This window comes from Carya illinoinensis, chromosome 13 (genome assembly GCF_018687715.1).
Source record: "Carya illinoinensis cultivar Pawnee chromosome 13, C.illinoinensisPawnee_v1, whole genome shotgun sequence".
Lineage (NCBI taxonomy): Eukaryota > Viridiplantae > Streptophyta > Magnoliopsida > Fagales > Juglandaceae > Carya > Carya illinoinensis.
Genome location: NC_056764.1, coordinates 34,529,170 through 34,556,469, shown reverse-complemented (window position 1 = coordinate 34,556,469; position 27,300 = coordinate 34,529,170). Strand labels below are relative to the sequence as shown.

General features: G+C 35.9%; 2 protein-coding genes across 4 annotated transcripts; one reads left to right on the top strand and one right to left on the bottom strand.

Annotated features, from left to right (window-relative positions):
- Positions 1 to 3,651: 3,651 nt before the first annotated feature.
- LOC122291649 (TATA-box-binding protein) lies at positions 3,652 to 16,976 on the top strand. 2 transcript variants are annotated; one of them, XM_043099479.1, is made up of 10 exons: positions 3,652 to 3,931; positions 4,495 to 4,594; positions 6,376 to 6,463; positions 6,851 to 6,922; positions 14,480 to 14,530; positions 14,897 to 14,941; positions 15,093 to 15,185; positions 15,655 to 15,756; positions 15,854 to 15,927; positions 16,609 to 16,976. In XM_043099479.1, coding segments are annotated over exons 2-10 (606 nt in total). In that variant the 5' UTR covers positions 3,652 to 3,931; positions 4,495 to 4,514; the 3' UTR covers positions 16,610 to 16,976. The 2 variants fall into 2 exon arrangements, with proteins under 2 accessions (XP_042955413.1, XP_042955414.1); XM_043099480.1 differs by lacking the exon at positions 3,652 to 3,931 and adding an exon at positions 3,949 to 4,143.
- A 2,092-nt stretch (positions 16,977 to 19,068) lies between these two features.
- Positions 19,069 to 26,650, bottom strand: LOC122291648 (2-oxoisovalerate dehydrogenase subunit beta 1, mitochondrial). Of its 2 annotated transcripts, XM_043099478.1 has the most exons (13): positions 26,381 to 26,648; positions 24,892 to 25,003; positions 24,552 to 24,587; positions 24,376 to 24,435; positions 24,243 to 24,300; positions 24,063 to 24,160; positions 20,882 to 20,971; positions 20,718 to 20,786; positions 20,523 to 20,609; positions 20,070 to 20,165; positions 19,908 to 19,985; positions 19,482 to 19,568; positions 19,069 to 19,376 (listed from the first exon to the last, which is right to left on the bottom strand). In XM_043099478.1, the coding sequence occupies exons 1-13, from the start codon at positions 26,545 to 26,547 to the stop codon at positions 19,341 to 19,343; spliced, it is 1,074 nt and encodes a 357-aa protein (XP_042955412.1). In that variant the 5' UTR covers positions 26,548 to 26,648; the 3' UTR covers positions 19,069 to 19,340. The 2 variants fall into 2 exon arrangements, 1 of the variants encoding a protein (XP_042955412.1); XR_006236720.1 differs by lacking the exon at positions 19,069 to 19,376 and having other exon boundaries at positions 19,498 to 19,568; positions 19,908 to 19,980; positions 26,381 to 26,650.
- Between the last annotated feature and the right edge of the window lie 650 nt (positions 26,651 to 27,300).

Genomic DNA, 27,300 nt, shown 5'->3' with positions numbered 1-27,300 from the left:
AATTTGTTGACAATATTATTGGATGCAACATACAAAGACTTGCAAATAGTGCATGTCATATCATAAAAAAGTATAAAAAAATTCTACAAAAACTCGCACATTATCCCACTCATCATTGGTGGGCTGCTTCAATCTCCCGTCTTCTTTAAAGTGGTTAACATATTATATATCCTTGTCACTCATGAGCTCAAATGCCTTTCTATACTATTGGAACATCTTCAACATTAAGAAGGTTTAGTTCATTCTTGTAGGAACATCAAAACATAACCCATTCTTGTATTCAATACCCATAACACGAACAAACACCTTGATTTTCTCAAGTCTAACTAGTGAATATCTCACAAACATCACTGCACTCTTGTAACTGACTCATAAACATTTTTCAAATTGTTTGCATAATAAGATTGAGGACATGTGCAGCACATTAAACATGCAAATACTCACTACCCATGATTGACCTTATGTCATTTCTAAACTTATTCTTAAGATACTCAAGTGTAATATCGTTAAATGAGACATTGTCAACCGTTACTGTAACAACTAACTCCAAACTTTACTTCTTTATTGTAGCCTCTAAAGCCTTCCAATGGACCTTTGTGAATGGCATTAAACAAAACTTGGAATTTTTTTTTGTTTAATTGCTAATCAGAATTTACAAAATGGGAAGTCAAAGACATATATAGTTCTAGGTTTGTACTGATATTTATGTATCAATGATGAGACAAACTCTTTAACCCCTCAATTGGTTTCTCAACAAGTTATTCTGCACATCGTATAATTTAATAATATCCTTCACTATCGTGGGGTAAAAATGAATATTAAAAACCTATGTTCCAAGAACTTAGAATATGCTTGAAACCCTTTACCCTCTACAAACCAAAAAGGTAGCTCATCTATTATAACTATACGAGTTAAGTGACTCCTACACCCATTCAGATCATACTTGGTATACCCTTTCAACGTTCCCCCACTACTCCCATCTGCTATTTTTTTAAGTCCAATATATAATTTCGATTGACTACTTTCTTGTAAAGAATATCTAATTAGGTTCTTCTTGCACTGTTCATCTAAGTGAAATTTTAATTGAGATGTGCCATGTCTTTTGTAGTGACTTCCATATTACACCTTACTACAATGGTTACACTTGACTTGTGGGTCATTGAGGCCATTGCCTTCTAACTTGGTAAAGTGATTCCACACAATAGAAGTAGGTTTCTTCTTTGGTGGGCCCATGGATGTAGGGATAAGGGTAGCAGTAGGGGTAGGGGTAGGGGAGCTAGCACTAATGCTAGTATTCAGACTTGACCCACTATCAATGAAGTAAAAAACTCACAAATGTCTTTCATGATCCAAAAATCACATAACAATTAAAATCATACAAATCAAAATTATTTTCAGTTCTAAAACACTGAAATAGTTTGGGTTTAAGAATTGAAACCCCAAAATTACTTAAGGTTTCAAAATTGAAACTCCATATAAAATTAGGTTAGGGGTTTCAATAGAAACCCCTAACCTAATTTAGGGTTTCAATAAAAAAACCCTAACTTAAATTAGGTTTTCAAATTAAAACCGTAATCAATCACAAATCCAATCAACGATTTAAATCAACATACACAATTCAATCTTTCACAACACACAAAACACAATTTCATCCTTTAAATCCAATGAACAATCTCATCCTTCATATTCCAATTCATTGCAAAAAGAAGAAAAACTCGAGACTGGGGGGAAAACATTAATCTTAATGAAATGACATTGTTTTGGATAATCCCAAAAATGCGTCGTTTCATTGTAAATATATATATATATATATATATATATATTTATATTAGTAGACGAACGGGGGATTATTTTAGTGGGCTTGGGCCCAGCCTGACCCTGTCCCTGATAGGCTAAAAGATACAGGTAGATGCCCCAATGCCCACATTTGACGGAAGGGGTGCGAGCCCTCATCTCTGACCTTCAACTTTGGCTCAACTTTCCTAAAACTCACTCTAAAATCTCACCAAAAAGATGGGTGTCACATTAAAATTGTTAATCAATTTAGGAAAATAAATCTTTTCTTCCTCAAAGCATAAAAAAACAAAAAATGTCCTTAGTTGCTGTTCAAATGTCAGACAATGATGCAATAATATGATGTAAGATTCAAATTAGAAATAAAAAAAGGATAATCTTTGAAACAGTCTGTACATACCATAAGATAAAGAAATTATATTCAGCAGCTGGTCCAGTTTTTCTATATCGCACACCACACCATATCACGGTTTGCATGCCAACCTTCCTCTGCTCGTGCTTCTCTCTCAATGAACAATCAACCCCTCGTCCGACTTGAATCTTGAGGAGAGAGAGAGAGGGCTAGGTGAGATAGAGCTCGAGGAGAGAGAAAATACGAGAAGAGAGAGAGCTTGATGAGAGAGAGATAGAGAAAGGGATCAATGAGAGAGAGATTTAGAGAATGGAGAGCTTTCAAGGAGAGAGTGACGTGATGAGGAAATGGAAAAATGGGATAACAAAAAAATGAAAAGCTAACATGAAAAATATTGATAAAATGCAATAATCCTCTATGAAATAATGGTAATTATAACAAAGTCATAGAATTATATGATAACGATAATCAAGGTTAAAATAGTGCTCGTTTATTTTTAAATATAAGATGAGATGAGATAAGTTGAATAAAATATTATTAAAATACATTATTTTTATATTGGAATTTGAAAAAGTTGTATTGGAATTTGAAAAAATTGAATTATTTATTTTATTTTGTATGTGGATTTGAAAAAATTGTAATAATTAAAATGAGATGAGATGAAAATTTTGTAAAAGTAAACAAGATCAAAAAAACCTACCATACAAATTGGACTGAAGGAAAATGATAATATATCCTATAAGTTTGTCCCCTCATTTTGTAGGCTTCTATATTTTAATTTTAATTTTTTTATTTAATAGTTAAAAAAGTGACTTTTAGTATATTAATATTTTTTATTTTTAAAAAAATATTAAAGATATTTAAAAAAATAAAAAAAAATAAAAATATACAATTTATACTAATAAGCACACCCAATAATCAAAACTGGACATGACAACACACTACGACACCCCGAACTTAAATATCAGGGCAAAACAATAATTTAATCCATCAAACAAAACGCTATTTATAAGCCCAGAGTCAGAATTTTATCGTAACTAGTGGGCAGATATTTGGCTTCAAAAAATGAAAGTGAGTGCACCGCTCATTTTGACAGTATGCGTACTTTTTTTTTTTTTTTGGATTTTTTTAATATATTTAAATATTTTTAAAAAATATAAAAAATATTAGTATATTTAAAATTACTTTTTTAATTATTAAATAAAAAAATTAAAAAAAAGAAATTTTGTGATCAGTGATCACTGAGGAGACACGAAGAGAGGAGACAAGCATTTTTCAAAATGAAAAACAGTTGCATTTCGTCCTTTAGTGGAGAATAAGAACGTGGCGGTCTGCCATTGGGCTTTGATATATTGAAACCCACAAGCATTGGAGGCTATCAATTCCTCTTAATAGTCCGGGAATACCCCCACCATGACGATAGACCATGGGAATAGAGACAAGGCTAATTTAGGGAAGTAAGAAATAAGGGGCTAAGATAAACCCGCAACGCGATCTTGGCCCTTCATACCAAGAAGCTCCCCGAGATCCTTCCACAGCAGCATCACATCCTCTCTCAAAATCCTCTCGCCCCCCTCTCTCAGAACAGAACAAACACCTCTCCCTTCGACTCTCTCAGATCTTAAAATCTCTTATAAAAGCCACCCCTTGAAAACAAAAACCTATAAAATCACCCTCTTTTCGAATTCTTCCCGCTCCCTCGTCCAGTTTTCTATATCCATCTCCGATTCTCAAGTCCATTTCTTGAAAATCGCGAATCCCTAATCCTACCAATACAAGAAAAAGGTCCGATTTCTTGTTCCCTCCTTCTCTTTGCTGCCGATCCTCAGATCCTTTCCAAACTTCATCCGTTTACTTTATTTTTTAGCTCTTAAAACCTGATTAGTCCATTATTACACTCCCCACGAAAGATTTTATTTTATTTTATTATTTTTTTAAGAACGAAAAACCCAGCTGAACCAGATTTCCTTGACTCCTTTGTTCCCCGACCCTGCAAGGTTGTCTTTTTCTTTTTCTTATCTTACTGGGTCTTTCACCTCTATACTTTTTAAGTTTATTTTTTATTTTTTATTTATTAACGCTCGAAACTTATTTTTTTTTTCCTTTCTAAATCTTTTTTGTGAACTTTTCTGTTAATTAATACAGAGTCTGTGTTTTAGTATTGTCTAAGCGGATCTGAGGACATAGAAGTTCAATTCTTTCTGATATAATTTTAGTTAGGGATGATTATAAGGTTTTCGTAACTATCCTATTCATTATATGTATTAACTCTATCTGGGTGTTGGTAGAAACGGGCTTTAGTGCTAAATAATTTTCATTTCGTTTTCTTCCTCTTGCTGGTTTTACAGAGCAAAAGAACCTGTAAGGAATGGCGGATCAAGGAGGCTTGGAAGGAAGCCAACCCGTAGATCTTAAGAAGCATCCTTCTGGGATCGTCCCTACCCTCCAGTGAGTCCCTATTTTCTTTGTACTCTTTAATTATACCTACCGCTCTTCTAGTTTAGCTAGCCTTAGCGTTAAATCAAGAAAACATAAAATCCAGATTCGCGCCAATTGTTGTAAGATGCCGAAGAGGATGATGCTGTCTTTACGATGATGTGAACTATGAGTTTGAGGATGTTACAATGGGCTAGTGTACCTTGTCAGGTGGATGTATGGACGTTTGAGTGATGTAATTGGTAGGGTATTGAATGATGAAATGCTATGTCGTCCTAATGTGGGCCACCTTTTTTTTACAGCCATGTATAGTCTGAAGATATATTTTCTTGTGATTGACATCTTTTGAACCGACGGGGGACACGTAAACTACATTTATCTAAAAGGACTAGTTACTAAAGTCTACATATAAAAAAAGACTAGCTACTTAAGTATCTTGCCGCCCAAAATTCTGCCAAGAAGCTGCTGCTTTACATTCGATCCTATTTGCGCAGAGAAATGTTTTACATTCTCCACTTTTGGACCTCGAAAAGAGAGAACGTGTTTCTCTGACATGATTATGGCTCCTGTAATTGCTTATATACTTTATTCTAACTATTACACTCCCAATGTGACATTTAAGACATTTCAATGCAAAACTTTTACAATCTGCTGAACTCGAGCATCACGTCTTGCATCCAGTGAGAATGGTGCGATGAGCATATCTTTATCATGATCCTGAGACATCTGCACAAACTCACAGTAGCTGTATTGAGGTTTTGATATGCTAGAGCTTTGCGTTGACAGTTTGACGTCTTATGTGCCATGTCCCTGTTATAGTATTTTGTGCAATGTTTTCTGTATAATATTTTTTTAAGTAATAAAATTTCATTAAAAGGTGCATAGGCTGCACTCCAAAGCACACAGGTGGGTCTGTTATTCTTCCTAGTTTGCCATATTAAGTGTGTTAATTGGCTTGATCATTTTTTTTCATTGGTTTCCTTGGCTTGCTATCACTTACCATAATTTGTGAAACCTACTATAACAAAAGGAAGCTTTCCTGCATTCATTGTGAATAGCTGTTTTAGGTTAGTGGGAAATAACCTTATTGTTTAACTTGTTTTAAGAATACGTCGATTCACTGGACTAGAGGCAAACATTTACCTTATAAATCATTTGCATTATACGATTTTGGACTGTTTCTTAATAATAGAACTTTTTTTTTAATTTTTTTTTTTTTTAAATTTTCTCATGGTTGGGTTGAATCATCTTTGCATAGTGGGTTCTGAGTTGAGCATATTAATTGATATATTTAGGTTGTGAACTTAAAAATTGAAGTAAGTGTCAAAATGAGAATCTCACAACTCGGGATGTGTTATCCACATTTCTTGGTTTTAGTACATGTCTATGTCACACTTTCATGATAATCAGGGTACCATGATTTTCCTATGCTCATACGCAAATGTTTTTATCAAGAGTCATTGTGGTGTTGTGATCTTGAGTTATGTGTTGCTAGGGTAGTTCTTGTAGCATTTGTCGCTAACTAGGGATATGCGAGTCAAGTGGTAAAGGTTTTGGTCTTGGTGGTATGCTCCCTCTAAAGTTCAAGGTTCAAATTCCACTGGGTGCAAACAATCTCTAGGGGCCATCGGATTGGGAGATTTTTCCCTTGAATTACTCGAGGTGCATTTGCGGGAAATTCCTTGCCAAGAGCTTGTGCACTCCCAGAATTAGTCTGGACACTGTTCTCGGACACTCGGTGCCAATAAAAAAAAGAAAGAAAAAAAGCTAACAAGGTATGGTTTGCTTTTTAGGAATATTGTGTCAACAGTCAATTTGGATTGCAAGTTGGATCTTAAGGCCATTGCACTTCAAGCTCGTAATGCAGAATACAATCCCAAGGTATGTGATTGTGGGGATCTTTGTCTCTCTTATCCGTTAATACAATGATTGAGTAGTTATTGACTAAAATTGTGATCTTTCATACAGTTTTTCCTTCTTTTTTGGGGGGTTAATTAATAATCACAATGCTTAGTGTTCCATATTGATTTGCAGTTTAGTAAATATGCTGAATGATGCAATGAATTTGCCTCCTCTAGAAAGCTCAGTTTAAGCCATTGATTTTATATGTACTTGATTACCCGTTTTCCACTGTACCGTCTTTTTTCTCGATGAAATTTGACATGATTTGATGAAGATGGTTAAGCTTGTTGAGTTTTTATATACAATCACGTTTCTTGCTTCATGCAATATGTAACTTTTAAATTTGCTTCTGTTTTGTTCTTGCAGCGGTTTGCTGCCGTAATTATGAGGATAAGGGAACCAAAAACCACAGCCTTAATTTTTGCTTCTGGAAAGATGGTAAGTTTTGCCAAAGCATCTGGTAGCTTTTTAATTGAAAATATGCTGATTTTTATAGCTTTAGAATGCCATCTTGGTTTGCTTTAGTTGTTACTGCTGGCATGATCAATTGTTTATCCTCTTTCTCTATCATGAAAATTGACAAGTATGGTTCCTCGATTTGTACTTGAGTGATACTTGTAAATGAAACTTGTATGTCATTTGCTTGATCACAAAAAGATTCTTTGATTCAAATTAAAAAAATGAAACCCTAATCTCTCCAGCCAAGCTTGTAAGAGAGATGGACGCTATATACTCCAGCCAAGATTCACACATTTTTTCTTTTTTACTTAAATAAAAATGTTTCATGGTGACATAGATAGCAAATGTTTTGAGTTCTTGGTAGAGGAAGGGGTCTTGGTTTAATGGAATACTAAAAGAAGTGAGGGGTTAGTCGATTGGTCTCATTGGGGAAGTTAGTTTTGGTTGTTTGTTGGCTATTGTTAAGCAGGTGGTGGGGGTGATGGCATTTGTGAGAAGTCCCGTAGTTGGAAATGGAGCATATGTGGCCCAAAGATATGGTCATTGTAGATTCTTGGCTCTTATAGAGTATCGAGGAGGTGGTCAGAGAGGCTTCATAGTCATAAGTGAAGGCAAAGAGGTGTTGGTTTTAGCAGTATGCTTTGCAAGATGGTCGATGTTTTACAGTCACTTTGTGCTGAAATGCCCAAAAAAAGACTCCTCAAGAAGACTAAAGGGGAGGTTCAGTCATCAGCATAAGTAGGGGTGAGTTCGGTCCGGTCCGGTCCGGTCCGGGGAGGTTTTGTGGACCGGACCGGACCTATTCGGTCCAGGGTTTTCCCACCCTGGACCGGACCGAACTCCATCAGGACCGGTCCATTCGGTCCAAGGTTGACTTTTTTTTTTTTTTTTTTTTATCTAATGACATTTTTTTTAATATTTATGTAATTATATTGTAATATATTTAATATATATACATATAGTATTATATATATATTAGTAATATGCTAATACTATTAGTCTATTAGTAATAATACTATGACTAATAAATATATGTAATAATAACTATACTATAACTAATAACTATATGTAATAATAGTAATAGTGATAACTATATATTTATATAATATGCTAATATTTAATGACATTTTTTTTAATATTTATGTAATTATATTGTAATATATTTAATATATATACATATAGTATACTATTATATATATTAGTAATATGCTAATACTATTATATAAATAATATATATAAATAATATTTATTTATTTTTATTTCTATTCGGTCCGGTCCGGTCCGGACCGGACCGAATCTTTTCGGTCCCTTAAAAATGGGATCGGACCGGACCGGACCCAATTCGGTCCGGTCCAAACAGTGCCGGTCCGGTCGCTTTTGCCGGTCCGGACCGGCCGATGCTCACCCCTAAGCATAAGGGTCACTTCGAAGAATAAAAGGTTTAATTTGTTTGTGATGAAGCCTAGGTTACTGGTGAAATGTAAAAGGGTTGAATGAGTGTAATAAATGGATCAGGGTTAGACTAGAAGGCTGAGATTGTTTGCCTTCGAGAAACTAAAAAATTGAGATGCTGTCAAGGGCTAGTGTGCGCAGTTAATAATGGTCTTTTTAACATGTGGATTGGTGCTATTCGAACATGGTAGGGGTTATTGATGTTGTATTATTAATGTGGGATATATGGTGGTAGAAAAATTGGAGAGCGAGGGATTATACTGTGGCTTGTACCTTTAGAAATGTTTATGAAAACTTCCAATGCGCTTTTGCTAGAGTTTGAACCAAACTTAGATGGTGATAGAAGGTAGTTGTTGGATGAATTGGTTGGAGTGTTTAGCAAGTGGACTATACTATGGTACATCGGGGGAGATTTAATTTTTAATATTATTTAGTTTCTGAATGAACAAGAAACTCAATTTCCTTTGCTATTTCAAAGGCTTTTGAATTTTATCATTGAATAGGGCCTTTTAGATTTCTCATTTCTTAATGTGTGGGAAGCTCAGCCTGCATGTGTTTCTCAGAGGAGGCTTTGTTAGTCCTATAGTTATGAAAGTTCGCCTAATCAATCTTTTAGAAAAGGGGAGTTGGAGACAAGAGTCAATGGCACTTTGTTTGCCTAAGGGGTAGGAATCCCAAGTTTTGCCACTAAGGCCTCATTTGGATAGTAAAAGTGTTTCATCTCATCTCATCATTATAGCTTTTTCAAATTTCCACATAAAATATAATAAATAATTTAACCTTTTCAAATCTCAAAATAATAATAATATTAAAAAATAATATTCTAACAATATTTTATTCAACTTTCAACTTCTATCTAAATTTATTTCATCTCATCTCACTATCGAAACCGCATCTAAGTGGCTAAATCAAATTGAAGACAACCATTGAATCAATGGATAATTATTTTGTTTATTTAGATCCCACATTAGAGAGGATGTTGTGCTATTGTAATGGCATCATTTCTCTTAACAATTTAGTTGGTGCTAAGTTGGATGGTCTCACCTTTGATTTTATTGGTTATTTTTTTTTTATCAGTAAACAAAGTTTTTTTTATTGATATTCAGAATAGGCAAGAGCCTAAGTACATGAGACATATACTAGCATCACCTACGCATGATGATCTAATGATTCAAGAAATTCATGAAAGTTCTTGCTATTAAAATCAATTACTATCGACCAATGGAGTAAAGTATTAAAAAGAAAGTTCCTAGCTCTGGCATTGATTGCTCACAGTCTTCAAAGCTTCTTTTGTTCCTCTCTTGCCAAAGAAACCACCATAGGCATGATGGAACCCCTTCCAGATTGCTACAATCTGTGAGTTACCCTGTAGGCCTCTCCAGGATGCTAAGAGATCCATCACCTTTCTTGGCATCACCCAAGGTGTTCCCCACCCTTGCAAAAAATTCGTTCCATGGGGTCATGGCAATCTCACAGTGAAGGTGATTGACAGACTCCCCACACTTTTTGCACATGCTATCGGTAATTAGGAGGCCACATGGATGGAAAGGAGTTTGTGGACAATGAGCTCAATTAGGCTGAAATATTGAAATGGTGATGAGGCTTAGAGCCCCAATGTTTTCTCATTGGCATTCTTTTAGTCTTGCGAGGAGGTTATCACAGTATATTTAATGAATGTGTTTCATGGGTTTTATACTCTGGGAAAGTTTGAAAGGAGTTCCAATGCTACCTTTATTGTACTCATTCCATTGAAAGTGGGGATTGTGGAGATTGAGGACTTTCGTCCTATTAATTTAGGTGGAAGCATGTACAAGATCATATCCAAAGTTTTGGTTAACAGGATGAGAAATTGAGAATGATTAGCTAGAACTCATAATACTTTCATCAAGGGAAGACATACTAGACATAGTGCTTATAGCCAAGGAATGCCTTGATAGTAGACTTTGGGAGTTACATGTGTGCTCTACAAATTTCATCTAGAGGTGTGTGATCATGTCACTTGGGGCTTCTTCTTGTATTTGGTGTGAAGATGTGGCTTTGGGAGAAATGGCGTGGGTGGATAATTTGTTATCTCTTTAGTGGATTTGATTGTTTGAATTAAAGGTACACCATTGGACTTTTTTAGCAGCTCTTGAGGCTTGGTTTGGAGGACCCTTTATCACCTTTATTTTTAAGAAATTCTGTCCACAAAAAGAATTGCAAAAACTATTTTTCTAACCAATAGGGTTAATGCTAGATTATACTGCTTTTTTTATTGTAAAGAAATTATGGTATATCCCATCGGGTCATGTTAGTTTGTAAGCTTTCCTTTCATTATTCTCTTTATAGACCTAGCATTGCTGTTATTCTTTGTTGTTCTCATGGAGGTTTGATAGCTGGCTAATGCTGTAGAGAGTGGGTTTTTATCAGCATGCCAAAGAAGCTTTGATTTGGTTTTGTCCCATTTTTCTTTATGGATGATACCATAATTTTCTGTGAGGCTAATTTGTATCAGTTCTGTCATTTGTGATACTTTTTTTTATGCTTTGAAGTTGTTTCGAGGTCAAAAATTAACTTTATAACCAAAGTTTGTGTGATGCCCTGGTCTCAAATGTATCGGAAAGTTATTAACTGTCATCTAAAATCATATCTCACAGTATAAATAAAATAAACTCAAATGTCTTAATTACACGTAGATCTTCTTGTTTTAAACCAACTACTCCAAAATAATTAATTAGGAACACGACAAAGTCTCAAAATAAATTTCAACCTTTCAAAATACCAAGATAACATAGCAAAGTAAAACTACTGAATAAACTCTCCAATAATTGAAGTACATCCCATACCCGGAGGTCTAGGGAGTTAGCTCCTGTCACTTAAAATCATCTTCCAACCACATAGTATATATACTCCAATTTTCTATCAAACATATACTCATTGTTTCACATCATCTACTCTAGTATAATTAATCTAAGACATCACAAAGTCTCAAAACCTCCCAATAACCCAAGTCAACCGAACCAAACAAATCTACTAAATATAGTTCTCCACTAATCAAAGTATCATCTTTGCAATTAATCCACTATAGTCACATAGTCATACCCATGCTTTCTATTCTTGATCCTCAGTTGAAACATCTAAAATATTTGAAAATATTGTGGAGGTAAAGGGTGAGTTATTAACAATTCAGTAAGCAGAGAACATGTACTAGTATGTAAAATGAGCATTTTCACAGAGTTAGAAAGCAAAATAAAACATTTTAACTTCAGAATGCAGATCCAAAAACATGTTATCAGAATATCAGAGTGATAATTCAAAATATTCATATTCAAAAATCCTTTGGTATAGCATAACTGAACATTATCATCTTATCATATCATATCAAAGTATTATATCTGAACATAGACCATGTTTAACCCCCGTAGTAGGGTTGTGTTATCCCTGGTGGCCAAATTAGGCAGGATCAGAATGTGAATCTTCCCCTTATTCATTATCAAAGCCCCGAGTGTGCACACAAGAAAGACCATGTAGAAAGATCACTTTGTTTCAAAAGTGAGTGCACTTAAAAACAGAAATGTTGGTACCAGCCATATAACAGAGGCCACGATTTTACACCCATGGTAAGGTCATAATAGAACAGAAACAGAATCGGAATCATCGGATCAAAACCAAAAACAAAATCAGATATAGAATCAGAATCTCATGCCAAAGGTTTTTCAGATGCTACATCATATCAAAATAGAGTATGAATAGATTCATATCATTTTCACATAATCAAAACATATTCAGAGTATCTTCACAGAACATGCACAAATTTTTAGATTTCATATTTGCTCTTTTTGCACAATTCAAAAATGGAACGCCAAAATTTTGCTCATGTCTATACTAGTCATGCCAAAAATCTCTTTTCTTATTCAAATACAGTGAGTGATGTAGGAAAAAATGACCGAGATTCTTTCCAATTTTCCTTTCATATAAAAAATTGCATATTTTTCATAAATCAACCCTAGTCTATTTCTTTTTATGCAAAGTCTAGCATAGAAACCCCGCTTACTTGGATTTTTTAATCTCTAAATTTCCTCACAATAGTGCTAAGGGAACATCAATCATCACCTATAAAATAGTCATGCAACTTGTGTAAATTTTCAATTGAACCCATACTTCGTAGTTAAAATTTGAGATATAAAAGTCTATATTTTCTTAATATCTAAAAATCCTCATGACCCTAAAATATCAACTCCCCCCAAAATACTTTGATTTTCACATGTTTTCTGCTAATAATTATATGATTAAACTCTAAAAATACTACTGAGCACAACATCTAATTTCTCTCAATTTTCATCATCAAACATGGCACGATAAAATAATAAACCCTAAAATGGTTTTTCTCGCAATATCCACTTTAAAAACCTAATGTTTGTAACCCAACTTCAATTTCCTGACATTTCGTCATTTTCCAAAAATAATTCAATCTTTCATGGGCCAATCTCTCACAAATTCATATAAGCCATAACGAACAAGTTTACACTCAAGTATGTCCTAACACGTGACACCACCCTCAATATCTATCTAACAAATGGTAATTATGGGCTTGTGAGAGAGGGATATCGGTGAGCTAGAGGGAGAACACATGAGAGAGAGCAAAGCTGGGTGAAGGTTGTTCATGGTGATGCAACCATGGGCGCTTCAATGGTGGCTACGTACATGGGCTAGAGCTGGCTGAGTAGCTCTTCGCTTGGGTTTGTAGCGGCTTGTGGTGGCCGCAACATGGTACGCCGGTGAAGCTATAGTGGGTGCTATAGTGGGTGCCCGTGCATGGCTAGGGGTTGGCTGAGGTGGGATGTGACCTTACACGGTGGCCCTCGGTTGGAAGGGGAGGTAGGTAGTCTCAAGACTGCTCTGCTTTTGTTGTGGAAACAGAGGATGTCGGTTGTTGTTCCCTCTGTCCATGTGCGTGTTTCCATGGGAGTGGCTTGAAGCTGGTCGATTCGGTTGCTTCTGGCGGAGCCTTGTAGTGGTCCTATGGCAACAATCTTCTCATGGCACTGCTGTGCAGTGGGTGACGTAAAGGGCTGGACGTGGCTACTGTGGTTTTTTTTTTTGGGGGGGGGGGGGGGGGGGGGGGGGGGGGGGAAGAACATCACCTAGCGTTATTAGATTTTAATTAAGTGCTTTCTCATGGTTCTAGAGAATGAAATATTGTCTTTACAAGATCAGTGTAGTGGTGGGAAGTGGAGTTGATTTCATCATTCTTTCAGCTCTTGTACACTTTCAGGTTTGTCGGTAGGGGTGTGGGGAGGACCTGGTGGATCCCTTTCAACAAAATAAATTTTGAGGTGAGAACCTTCTATCTTACCTTGAGTTCCCTCTTGCCCTCCCTTCTCTTGGAAAGGCATTTGGGGAAACGAGGATCTTCTTTGAGGGTGTCTTTCTACGTTCGGACAGCAGCAGTTTGAGAGAATCTAACTTTGGATAATCTGTGAAAGGGAGATTTCTTGCGCATACCATACCAATGGACCTCTATGTGTGGGTCCTGGTTTTCCATCTTTTGTTGTAGCATGGGTCATGTTACAGTGGGTGATAGATTTGACTTCTTGGAGAGGTAAAAAATGTTGGCCAGTGTAGCACAGAAGCTTGGTGGGCAGTTCTTTTGTCCTTAATGTGGTGTAATTGGAAGGAACTCAATTCTTGATCCTTTTAGGGTTGTGAGTAGAAGATGCTAGAGCTAAGAGCCATTATGCTAAAAGCACTATGCCTAGATGTGAGTTTATTAGTAGTCCTAGCTTTTCCAATTATCTATGATATATGTCTGATTACATTGGGTTTGCCGCTTTGCACCTTAATAAAATTTCTTTACTTATCAGATAGAAATTTGTAATGAGGTAAAATTCTAGTCACAGAATTGAATGGAAGGGTGAGGATTTGCTGCTGTAGTGAAATGAATCTGCTGCTTTAGCTGTTCTTCGTTTGGAATTGCGAATTCAGGGTTTTTTTTTTTAAACCTTACCATGTTGTTTTCTTATAACTTATACATCATTTATTTCGTTAATTTCTTTTTCATTTTTAATAGTTACACTGAGTACTGACATGCTTCATGATGTTTAGGTTTGTACTGGAGCTAAGAGTGAACAACAGTCAAAGTTAGCTGCACGGAAGGTAATGATGCCTTGCAAATTATATCCGGCTGTATATATAAGGATTTAGATATAGGAGATGTAGATGACTGGCAAGCTGTTTCAAAATTTGTAGTTCTGGTTTCCTTTGCAAATGGCTAAGATCTTTAAACTAGCATCCAAAACTTGAAATTTTAACAGGAATAAATGTTGAACCATGCAATCCCATAACCTTATCCGGACTACAGTTCCATCTTTTATTAGGAGAGGAGAAATAATAATAATTGCCCATCCATCATTTTGTGTCCATAAAATGCAAATAGTCTATGGCTTGAGAAGGAGCTAATACTGTTGTTATAATATTGAAGTGCCTTTTTATCAATTCTTACATGATATCTCTGCTTTTCAGTATGCTCGTATTATTCAGAAGCTTGGTTTTCCAGCTAAGTTCAAGGTATTTATTTTGGTGCAACTCTCTCTCTCTCTCTCTCTCTCTCTCTCTCTCATAAATATTTATGTACATAAAAATAGAGATTCTTGCATATGCAGCTTGTTACACTACAAAGGTTTATTGTTTGTCTGACACATGGTTTTCACTATTGCAGGATTTCAAGATTCAGAACATTGTCGGTTCTTGTGATGTTAAATTCCCCATCAGGCTTGAAGGCCTTGCATATTCCCATGGTGCCTTTTCAAGTGTAAGTGATGAGAGTATGTTCATCCGTGTCCATTATTTGGTATTTTTGTTTTGTTACTTGTCTGTGATTGGAGACGAGGTTGTCCTATAAAGCCATTTTGAAATTGAATGCTTTCTTTGAATTATTTTGTTATCTTGTATGTGTATACATGCAGTCAATAAATATGAACATGTATGCATTCATACAAATATACATATGCACAAGCATACACACAAGTGTGTATATGTTTATATGTAAATTGATATTTCTCACGTGTTGACTTGACAAAATGGATAGTATGTAAATTAAACTGTTCAGAAAATTATTATCTTAAGAGTTAAAAAAGGCCAGTTGATATTGAATAAATGATCCCTAAACGAGTTTGTGTAGGTATCATTTTTCTTTGGTAAAATTTCAATGTCATTTGGAGCATGCAAAATTTAGAGTATGGTGAGCCCCTATTGACTTGTCTTTTCATTCTAATGGTCAGTATGAACCAGAGCTGTTCCCAGGGTTGATCTATCGGATGAAACAACCGAAAATTGTGCTGCTTATTTTTGTGTCAGGAAAGATTGTTCTTACAGGAGCTAAGGTGAGATCGCTAGACTTGTTTTGTTCTGCCCTTCCAGATTTTGTATTCCATTCTGGCTTGTGATCTGATGAGCACTATTTCATTTTCAATCATTCAGGTGAGGGACGAGACCTATACAGCCTTTGAGAACATATATCCTGTCCTTACAGAGTTCAGGAAAAACCAGCAATGGTATGACACTTGATTATAATTGCTTTTGTTCATATTTGATTATTATTATGGAGTTGATTCTGAATCTTTCAACAAAGTGTATTTTATATCGATAAGACCTTCTAAAATCGGATTTGTTAGGTTTGTTTGGAAAGGCCTGGCCTTATAAGTGTTTTGGTGATGGGATTGAGTCCCCAATTTAATGCACCATGAAGTGTTCTTGATATTCCTTGGCTTCTGCCTGGGTCTTTTGTTGCTCCTATAGGTTAGGCGTTAGAGTTGTTTTTTCAGTCTGCTGTTTGATGGCCAGGAAAAAGGCAATGAAGTAAAGTTTGGAATATTATGTTTGGTTGGGGTTGTCATCATGACTTTCATAGAAAAAGTATTTTTCTTGTCCCACGAATTTCTGGGCTATCAAATGGAGCAGGTTGGATTGCTTTATAGTTTTGGTCCTGTCAGATTTTCAACTTTTTTACTAAAACAAGTTGAGGTTCCTATCAGGCTCTGTTTGGTGTGATGGGTTTAAAAAGTACATATCATTTCTAACAACCTGCTCTCTCTCTCTCTCTCTCTCTCTCTCTCTCTCTCTCTCTCTCTCAATACAACAGGATTAGGTCAATGCCTTTGAATATTGTTGGCATGTATGTTTTCTTGTGTTATGATAACAAGGTGAACATCTCCGTTGTATTGGATTCGATGCAGATTTTATCGGAGAAGCCTGTGGGAAGTTTCTAAGGTGGAAAACCTGGCACCATAACTGCCGAGCTTGTATTGAGTTGTAAATATGGAAGCAAATTGTGCATTGGGTTCTCAAATGGTTAAGTTAAAAAAATATGTTTAACGTCTGCATTTTATATTTAGTGGAGAACTTTTATATTTACAGAGTTAACGTGAAAAAAGGCAAAAAAGGAGGGGGGGAAAAAAAAAAAAGGGAATCTTCCAACTTTTTGTTGGACTTTCGGTTTTTGACTTTTGGGGCATGCATACCAAATTTAAACTCATTTGTTTATGTATAAAAATGCAGCACTTTCGGACAAATCAAATGAAAAAGCTGTTTCATTCTGTCTCTATAAGCAAAAGGTAAAATCGGTGATTTTAATGAATGTACGCAATTGATAAGCACATATTACGGATAATCAATTATGCTACCAGTGAATGCAACTCAAAAGATAGCCACTATAGTGATTTGAAATTATGGCTAAATGGACGTCTCAGAAGGAAATTTTGCTTGAAACATAACTGTTTACAAACTAACTAACTACTATTTATTAACAATTTTCCTATTATTTATAAATTATTTTATTATTATTTATAGATAATCTGAGATATTTTTCATATTCAAACATAACCAAAGATGGCTCGATTGAGATTGGCAAGTTTTTCTCGAGAGATTGCTTAGGAAGTCGTAGAAAGCAAAGATAAATATGGTTCGATTCAGACTATTGGGAACTTGTATAAACACTCTCGACATGTTCAAACCCTTCTGAGTTTGAAGTTGAAAACCAATACGGATTTCATTCTAGCCATCTTTATATTTGCTCTCTACCGCAAATATTTTTGTCTGTCTAGTTTTTCAATCCCATTTATATATTTTGACTTTGCAGTGGCCACATAACCATAGCCACTCAATGCAATAAATAAACAAAATCGAAGGTGCAAGGCCTCTTCGATTCTTTTACACTCACTATTGTTACAATGGGGGAACTTTAGGTAATGATAATTTAGATAAGAGAAAAACTCAAGGCCGGTTGGGTGAGGTCATTATTTTTACACCCACCAATACAAGTTGGCCACATAGGAGGTGTAGGAACTAAACATCTACACCTGTATGCAGAGTTCCTCTTCTCCCTCCCTCTCTCCCATGCATTCCTCTTCTTCCCCCTCCCTTCATAGAAAAACGACGAAAGCAATTCCCTTCTCCCTCCCTCGCCCACATGTATCACCAAAATTCTTTATTCAAATTGATGACCATTAGCTGTACCGAGCATAAGCAAAAGTAAAATTTTCTAAATGATCTAGACCACCTCCAATCAAGATCCAAATGCTATATTTGCCATGAAATGAAATGTGAAGTCTAATGGTAGCAGAAGTTTGAGAAATGAGAGTTGGAGACCAAAAAAGGAAGTTAATTGACATGATTATATGCAAAAAAGAAATCCCTCCCACATTTTCGCAGCACCATACACGTACAACAAATGAATGAAGAAGAAAGAACAACAGTACCTCGCCAATGGCAATAGATCTCTCGAAAACCTTGTAGAGAGTGTATTTTACAGCCCAACATTAGAGAGAGAGAGAGAGAGAGAGAGAGAGAGAGAGAGAGAGAGAGAGAGAGAGAGAGAGAGAGAGAGAGAGATGGGGGATAGACGAGGGAGCAAAACGTGGGTGGGGGGAGGGAGAGGGTGAGAGAGAGATCATCTACATGAGGGTGCAAAATGCATTTTGCTGAGACATCTACGTGGCAGCTCTTGATTGGCGGGTGTGAAAAAACACTACACATCCAACCAGCTAGGAGCTTCACCCTTTAGATAAACCCAACCATCACTTTGAGGTATGGACAAATTTGGGCACCCAAATGTATCACCTCATACATTCATTTCCTGTTATGAAACCACTAGATAGAACTCACCCTTGAAAACCGACTTACAAGGGAAGGGTGCTTAGGGGCTTATAAACTACCAACCAATCATATACTTAGTCAATGTGGGATCATAACAACCACTAAGCTCTGCAGCCGACGTCCCCAGCAATCTCCATGCTCACATGGGCTGGCTGTGTGCTAGGTCTTTCCTAGCTCCAGACGAACACTGCCATGCCGGCATCACCCCCCATACTGCATGATTGCAACTGTCGCAACATGACTTAGAACCGTGGGGTGGCTTTGATACCATTTGTTATAAACCCACTAGGTAGAACAAACTCACTAGGTAGAACTCACCCTTGAAAACCAGCTTATAAGGGAAGGGTGCACACTACCATGCCGACATCACCCCCTGTGCTGCACGACTGCAACCATCGCAACATGGCCTTGGAACTGTGGGGTGTCTCTGATACCGTTTGTTATAAACCTACAAGGTAGAACTCACCCTTGAAACCGGCTTATGAGGGAATGGTACCTAGGGGCTTATAAACCATCAACCAATCCCATACTTAGTCGATGTGGGATTGTAAAATTTCCATCTATTCAAGGTTAGGATGACTGAGTATAAAACTCAAACTATCAATCTGTTTTGCACAATAAAATACATTGATAGAGGAGCTCCCTTCGAATTTCTTATTGCTGTCCTCGTCGTCATTGGAGACCATGAAGACTAATCATCATCATTGGAGAACCTAGAGGCATGAATTACCTTATTGACATGCATGATGATGATGATAAAGACAAAGATGACACAATAATGTATCTGTAGCATAGAGCAGCACAGCTGCTAATGCTAGTAATTTACAGTTGACTTGATTGCATCCAACATCTGCATATAACAAGGCAGAGCAGATACCATATCAACAACAAGATGTATGCCCAAATATTATAACAAGGGTCATATGCAGGAAAAAGATCCACACAACTTAATTACCTTGCTCTTTGTAGGCATGTAGAAAGGTTCAAAAACAAGAGGGAAGGGGGTGTCCAGACCGCATACCCTGGCTACAGGGGCTTCTAACTGCAAAAGACGAAAACTAATCAGCGACTCAGTTCTAGGTATCAGCTGAAGTCCACAATGATACAAGCTGACTGAGGAAGCAAGCACATGACTATATTTCAGATGCTTTATATAATCAAAGAAAATATTTTTTAAGTCAAGTTATGATTTTCCCTGTAACTTAATGTAATTTCAGCTTGACTCAATTCAGGATCCCATTATTATCACAAAGAATCCAAGTAAAAACTTCACAAGTAATGAAAAAAAAAAAAAATATGGGCCATCGGAAGCTTCTTACAAGTAGAGATTTTTCTTTTTTCAGTAACTTGAGTCATTTGATGACAGAGAAAATACGCTTACCCTTAAGAAACAACGTTCAACAATAGAAGCGGAAATTTCAGCCCCAAAGCCTCCTGTCACTGGAGCTTCATGACTAATCTACACAGGAAATTTTACTGGTCATCTATAATGGTACCAACTAGATCTCATAAAGCATATTTTGTATGGAGAAATTATGCTTACAAGAAGCCTTCCAGTTTTTCTGACAGAGGATTCTACCGTTTCCTTATCCCAAGGTATTAGAGTTTTCAGATCTATCAGTTCACAAGAAATTCCTTCCTGCAAAGCCGCATGGTTTGAATGGAGTTTATGAAAGTAAGGTGGATGATAATCAGAATCGTTTATGTTTCACGATACAACCCCATAGGTTATAACAAACAAGTCAAACTTAGTTACATACTAGCAATTTTGTACTTATCTAAATCAGGAAACATTTAAACTTCAGAATATCTCTGGACTAGAAAAAAATTGATTTCCTGAAAAGTTTACTTTTAAGTTATGGAAAAGCAATGCCTTTGTGAGAATAGCACCAGTCATTCTGTAAATATTTTAACGTAATTTATTTTTTCAACAGTGAAGGGAACTTTTTTTCTTGAAACATTGATGAATAGTTTTCCACAAATAAGAATCACTTGCCTTTTCAGCGTCAAGACAGGCCTGTTCCATTACAGATAACTGAGATCCCCACCCAACAAGCGTAATATCACTGCCTTCTCGAATCACCTTAGCATCACATTTTCAAATTTCTTTACCATCAAAGTTCCCAAAATACATTAATACTGAGTATTATGTTAGAATTATTCAGAAATGTTGAATTAAGAAGCAACATACCTCTGCCTCTGATAGAGGCAACATAAAATCATGCTCAGGAACCTCTTCTACTGCCAAACGGTAAAGCCACTGAAACACAAGACATTTACAGTGAATAATGTAAAATTGAAATGTAAATAATGATGGTCTAATAATACAACTAAGTTACCAGAAATATGCAATACCTTTGGTTCAAAAAACACAACAGGGTTTGGATCACGTATGCAGGACAGCAACAACCCTTTTGCTTGCCGTGGGCTTCGAGGGATGACCACCTTTATAAGAGCTTGCTTTGTGAGAAATGTAATATTTTTTTTTTTTTTTTTTTCACAAGAGAGAAGATATTTTATTGATTTTGAAATAGGCATTAGCCCAAGTGCACAGGAAGTATACAAGAGATTACACCTAGTTGGGAATTACAAATGGATACAAGGAAATCATGAAAGTTGAGACGATTAAAATTTATAACAATGGCCCACATAAATAAAGTCTTCAGGGAAAAACTCTTAGATTCTTCCAAAGAGGACTCCCGATCCTCATAATTAGGGTCATTCCTTTCCCTCCAAATGAACCAAAGTAGACAAAGGGAACCATCTTCCACAAAGTTGCAATCTAGGGTATCCCTTGAATCCCCCTCCAACTAGCTAGTAGATCAAACACCCTCCCAGGCATAACCCATGCTAATCCCACTTTGATGAAAAAGTAATTCCATGAGGCCCTAGCAAACTCACAATGTAGAAGTAAATGATCCACTGTTTCGCTACTACTTTTGCACACATACAACACCAGCCAATAAGGATAAACCACGTTTCCTTAGGTTATCAATGGTCAGGATCTTCCTTAAGGATGCAGTCCAAACAAAAAAAAAAAAAAACAGCCTTTAAGAGGCGCTTTACTCCTCCAAATACTCTTCCAAGGAAAGTGATTACTAGCTTGAGTAGTAAGGACCTCATAGAAAGAATGTTCAGAAAAGTTTCCTTTACTAGGAGTCCAAACAAACTTATCCACCACTGTATCACCAATACCAGCAAGTTAAAAAATTCAGCAAAAGACAACAACTAAAGCTGACATTCCACTGTTGTGAGCCATTAGTAATTTCCCTCAAATCAGCCACCAAAGCATCCTCTTCCCATGCAATTCTGAAAATAGAGGGATAAGCATCCTTAAGAGCTGTCTCTCCAACCCAAACATCATGCCAAAAACTAATTCTATTACCATCTGCCATCATCAGTCTAGTGTGTCTAGAGAAGGACCCCTAACTTTTCTGGATATTTTTCCGTAACCCCACTCCATATGCCCCCCCTAACTTCGTTAGAACACCAACCACCCCTAGTACTCCCATACTTGGTATTGATCACCACCTTCCATAAAGCTTCATCCTCATAATTATATCTCCACATCCATTTCCCTAAGAGAGCCTTGTTGAAGACCCTCAAATTGCGAACCCTCAACCCACCACCCCTCATTGCAAAGTACATGTGTGATGCCCTATATGATAAGAATAAAGGTAGGGGGTGTATGGGATCTCAAACTGTTTAGAAAAGAGAAGTTCTTACTCTTTATAAGGTTTCAATGGGACTCCAATTGTATCATTGACTAGTCCTTTTAGAGTATAGGCTATGTGGCTTGAGCCTTCCATTGGGTATTACAAATGGTGTCAGAGCTCATCCCAATGAGAAATGTGGGACTTGAGCTGTACCTCCTACGATACCTACGATGGACTAGCCCAATGTGGATCTTTGGAATTTAAGGGGGGAGATTGTGATACCACATATGATAAGGATAATGGTAGGTGGTGTATGGGATCCCACATTGCTTGGGAATGAGAAATTCTTGCTCTTTATAAGGTTTCAATTGAGCTCCAATTGTATCATTGACTAGTCCTTTTGGAGTATAGCCATGTGGCTTGGGCCTTCTATTGGGGCATTAAAACACGTCATGCCAATCAACTAAATGAAACTTTAACTCCTTGCCTAGCCCAATCCACAAAATATCTCGTTGGAGCTTCACAATCCATGAGGCAACACTATAGACATTTCTTTTATGTGCACATTTTGGATATGAATGGTGCATTTTGAAGTGGACAATGGACTTCAGAGAAACCAATTAGCAAAAATACTGCAATACCAGGCGATATACTTTTTTTTATAAGTAATCAAGAACTTTATTAATAAAAGCATTAGGCATAGCCCATGTACACAGTACATATAGAGAAGCCACAATAAAGCATGATTAATCACTGATACAAGAAAATCATGAACACTTGGTCCATTAAAATCTATTGCAATTTCCCAAAGGAACAAAATACTAAAAACGAAGGCTCTAAGTTCGTCCATTGCCCGCTCATGATCATAAATTTTTTTTTTTATCAGTAAATAAGAATTTATTAATACAGGCGAAGCCAAGTAAACGGGACATATACAAGAGCAACACCGATCTTGCAACATTTCTACCATTTGTTACCCTCCAAATGCACCGCAATAGGCAAATGGGAGCCATTTTCCATAATGCAGCAATTTATAGATTGTCTTGTAAGCTCCTCAAGCTAGCTAGAATGTCAACCAACCTTCTAGGCATCACCCATTCCAAACCCACTATCAAAGAAATCATTGCATAAGGTCCTTGCTACCTTGCAGTGTAGTAGCAACGACCTTGCAGGTGATGTATAACTGTTTTTGTAATTATAATGATAGATAGACACACATGCACAAGTTTTAAGCATTAATTTGCAAGCTAATATATATTTGTTATAAGTAAACAAATAAACGTTTAAGCTTTAAAAATTTGCAAGCTAATATACAGATGGTAAAACACTTCTAAAGGTTATTTTTTTAGTTATTTGACAGAAAACAGAACATCACTTAAATTCAGGACAGCTCTGAGTCTCAAAGTGAGCATTGGACATCAGCACAAAGATGCATGTCTTGATATTCAACAATCCAAATTTGAATAGAAGAGTCCTATAAGTTACCATTAATATCATAATTGTCTGATGTGATGGCTGTGGATATAAATGGTTTCTCATTTTTCCACTGAAAAAGACAAAAGTGGAAACAAAATTTCAAAATAAAAGCACTTTATCAACAAGTTTTCACTGTTGGTGTGGTTGACATTCGCTTTAGATATGGTCTACCAATGGAGCTCCCTTTTCACAAAGACCACATCACTGAAATGTACATACCATGCAGGGGGGATATTTCATACGATTCTTAACAGATTGGACAGCCTTACAATGGAAGTGTTTCTTCAGAATAATCCCATACAGTTAGTAAGTCTGCCACTGATCCTTTTAGAAAAGGGCTAATTGAAAAATAAGAAGAAATCCTTGAAAATAGACCAGATGGCTAAGAAGAATTAAAAACATACTTTGATACCAGGAATATGACAGAAGAAAGCTTCAGGGGACTGCGAGTGATAATGTCCACCATGGCCCACCGCTCCATAAGGGGCTCTTATTGTTAAACCTAGGCAGAAATGCTGAAGTTCAATATGTGGAAAAAAAAAAAAAAATAGAAGAAGAAAAAGAAAATGATAGCGAGAAATTACCTCCACAATTGAACTGATTCCCACTCCGGTATCTGAACTTTGCAGCTTCATTGACAATCTACAAGAAACTTTAAGTTACACAAGAGTCAATTGCGAGTCAATTATTAAACACTTCAGTGGGCAGGAGGCATGCCTGATCAAAGGCAGGAAAAATATAGTCTGCAAATTGGATTTCTGCTATGGCCCGATTGCCCTATCATGTTGGATGAAACAAAAAGTTACCGCTCGAGGATGCAACCAAATAAAAGCAAATTGTAATGAGGTTTTGATTTTTAATCTCAGCAACAAATACCCTAAATTCAAACTTACCATCACAGCTAGGCCAATAGCAAACCCAACGATGCCCTGATTATAAGGCAGTGTTAGAATAACAACATCAAATGCACCTTAATTCAAACATATTAATTATATATTAAACAAAGAAAAGAAATAGAACCTAATATAGAAGTGGAATAAAAACATGAAAAAAATGTATCATGCATCATCAAATGGTCGGGTACAGCTTTCTATAATACTAATTTTGTTAGGGCCTTGATATAAAAAAGCAGTAATTTCATCTCAAGAAGACAAACTCTTGTTCACATGCCACCATCAGGTGTATAGATAGAATAACAAGGGCAGTGTAGTAAAAGTCAGAAAACAAAACTACCTGTTCACACAGAGGGGTATTGAAAACCCTACTTTTACCAAATCGATCAGCTAAACCTGTTGTGCAACGGAAGACACCACCAAAGCTCACATCTTCTCCAAATACAAATGCACTAAAAAGAAATGCAACTAATGAGGGGAAATATGCATGATTATATTTAAAAACATAAGCACAATGAGGTAAGTTATATTAGTAAAAAGAAAAACAACCATTAATTAGATATGATCAGAAAGAATTTATATCTTCGCATAAAGAAATAATGTAGTGAGCTACAACAAATGATTTCAGACAACCACAGAAGTGAGCAATGTCTGCCATGTTCTTCAGAGCTAATGAATTAATCCAATTCAAAATGGAAGAATTTCTTTGAGTAAAGATACTTTAAGATAGCATGAACTAATATTTCAAAGTCAAAATCCTCCACTAAAGCAAGCCTAGCAGATTGCCACCATAAACTTTTATATCTCCTCCTTAACATGAATGAGTAATTAAAATTGACACCAACTAGTGACAAGAAGAAGGAAAGTCATCAAAGATAGTTCAGTTAGAACTCAATTCCTCATACATTACCACTCTGTAGAATAGCCACTAGACAAAAAGACAATATACAGAAGTTTGTGGAGTTAAGAAAACTGAAAAGTTAATTCAATCATTTCGAAATAAGAATTGAGATGTGAAGATCACAGAAGTAAACAAATATTTTGAAACCATAGGGCGATCTTATAGATATTATTAGCTAACAATAATATAAAAGAAAAAAAAAATGCCATTTAGGCTAAATAATTAAATGCTATAGTTTTGAAGTTGTTACTAGGACATTGCCCGTAATTAATAAACTTCATGCCCTAATCAATAACTAAAGCTACTCCTCATGAATAATAATAGCGTTCTGTACATCTTAAAAATTGTGAAGTATTAAGAATTTCAACACCATACTATAGACATTGGCAGAAAGGAACTCATTCTATATATATATATATATATGTATGTATAAAGATTAGGCGTAGCCCAAAGTATCCGAGTAAAAGAAATAGAAGTAGATACAAGAAAATCATACAAGCTTAGTCCATTGGAACCTATAGCTAGTGTCCAGAGGAACAAAGTACTAAGAAGAGGCGAGTAAGTTCATCCATTGTCCCTTCTACATCTTCACAATTCCGAACATTCATTTACTAACAAGTGCACCACAATAGGCAAAAGGGAGCCATCTTCCGCACTGCTGCGATTCGTTGGATGCTAATAAACCTCTCAGTTTTCGGTTACTAAACGCATGAATGATGACACAAACTTTAAATTTGGGAATTTTGTGAATTTATCGCCTAGCCTTTTTCTTAAAAAAATAATATACCGGCAACAGCTATAGGTTTAATAAGAAACAAGATATCTTTTTTTTTTTTTTGCCTTCCTTGACAGGCTAAAAATAAAGCGGAGATTCATCGTAACCGACAGTTGAATCCTAAGAAACCAGAAAAAGAAAGAGAGAGCTCACCGAGGATCGGTTTCCAAGGCGGTGTGAAGCGCTTGGTTGATCGCAGAGTAGAGGTTCATGGATTTACCGGTTGGCAGGAGAAGCTTGTCATCGCAAGCAGTCGAAAAGCCCCTTCTTGAAGTACAAGCAAGGGACCTTCCAAATCTGCTGAGAAAGGTGGCTGCCATGTCTAAAGAGCAGGAGAGCTATCTCCGTTTACGTGAAAAAGCGAATATCCGATTTCTTCGGAGAGATTAATGTGGAAATTAGGCCCCTTTGTTTCTACTCTTAAATTTTTCAAATGATAGAGATGCAGGGATGGTGTTAATGTAGAAATGATTTGTGCAATCGGTAAATACAGTCGACGTGCAGTCGCTTTAAAAAAAATGAATTAATATGAAATTTATATGGAAAAAAAAAATTATTTTTATAATTTTTTTTTATCCATTCTGTACAACTATGAAAAAAAAAATATTTTTATAATTTTTTTTATTTATTCTGTACAGCTGACTACATGCCAACTGCATTTGCCGATTACCTCTAACAAAGATGTCATCTTAAAAACAATCATATACTCTTTAAAATGTTAGTGTTGATGATAGAGATAGATGGTGTTAATCTTTATCTAAAATTTAAAAGAAAAATATTTTAACTATAAAAATATCTTATAAAAATAAACTCATCGTTAGATTATAAATTTATATTTAATATAAAATAAATCTAATATACCATAAAATTTGTAATATTTCTCAAATTTAAAATATTAACAGGGACATCCATAAAATGTCCCTATCATTTATATTGATTGTTTTGATTTTAATATTTATGTTTATTTACTTTTTAGTTGTATTTTTTATTTTTCTGTATTTATAAATATTAAAAAAAAATGATTTAACACCATTAACAAAGTGTAGGTATACTTTTGTGGTGGTTGCATTGCA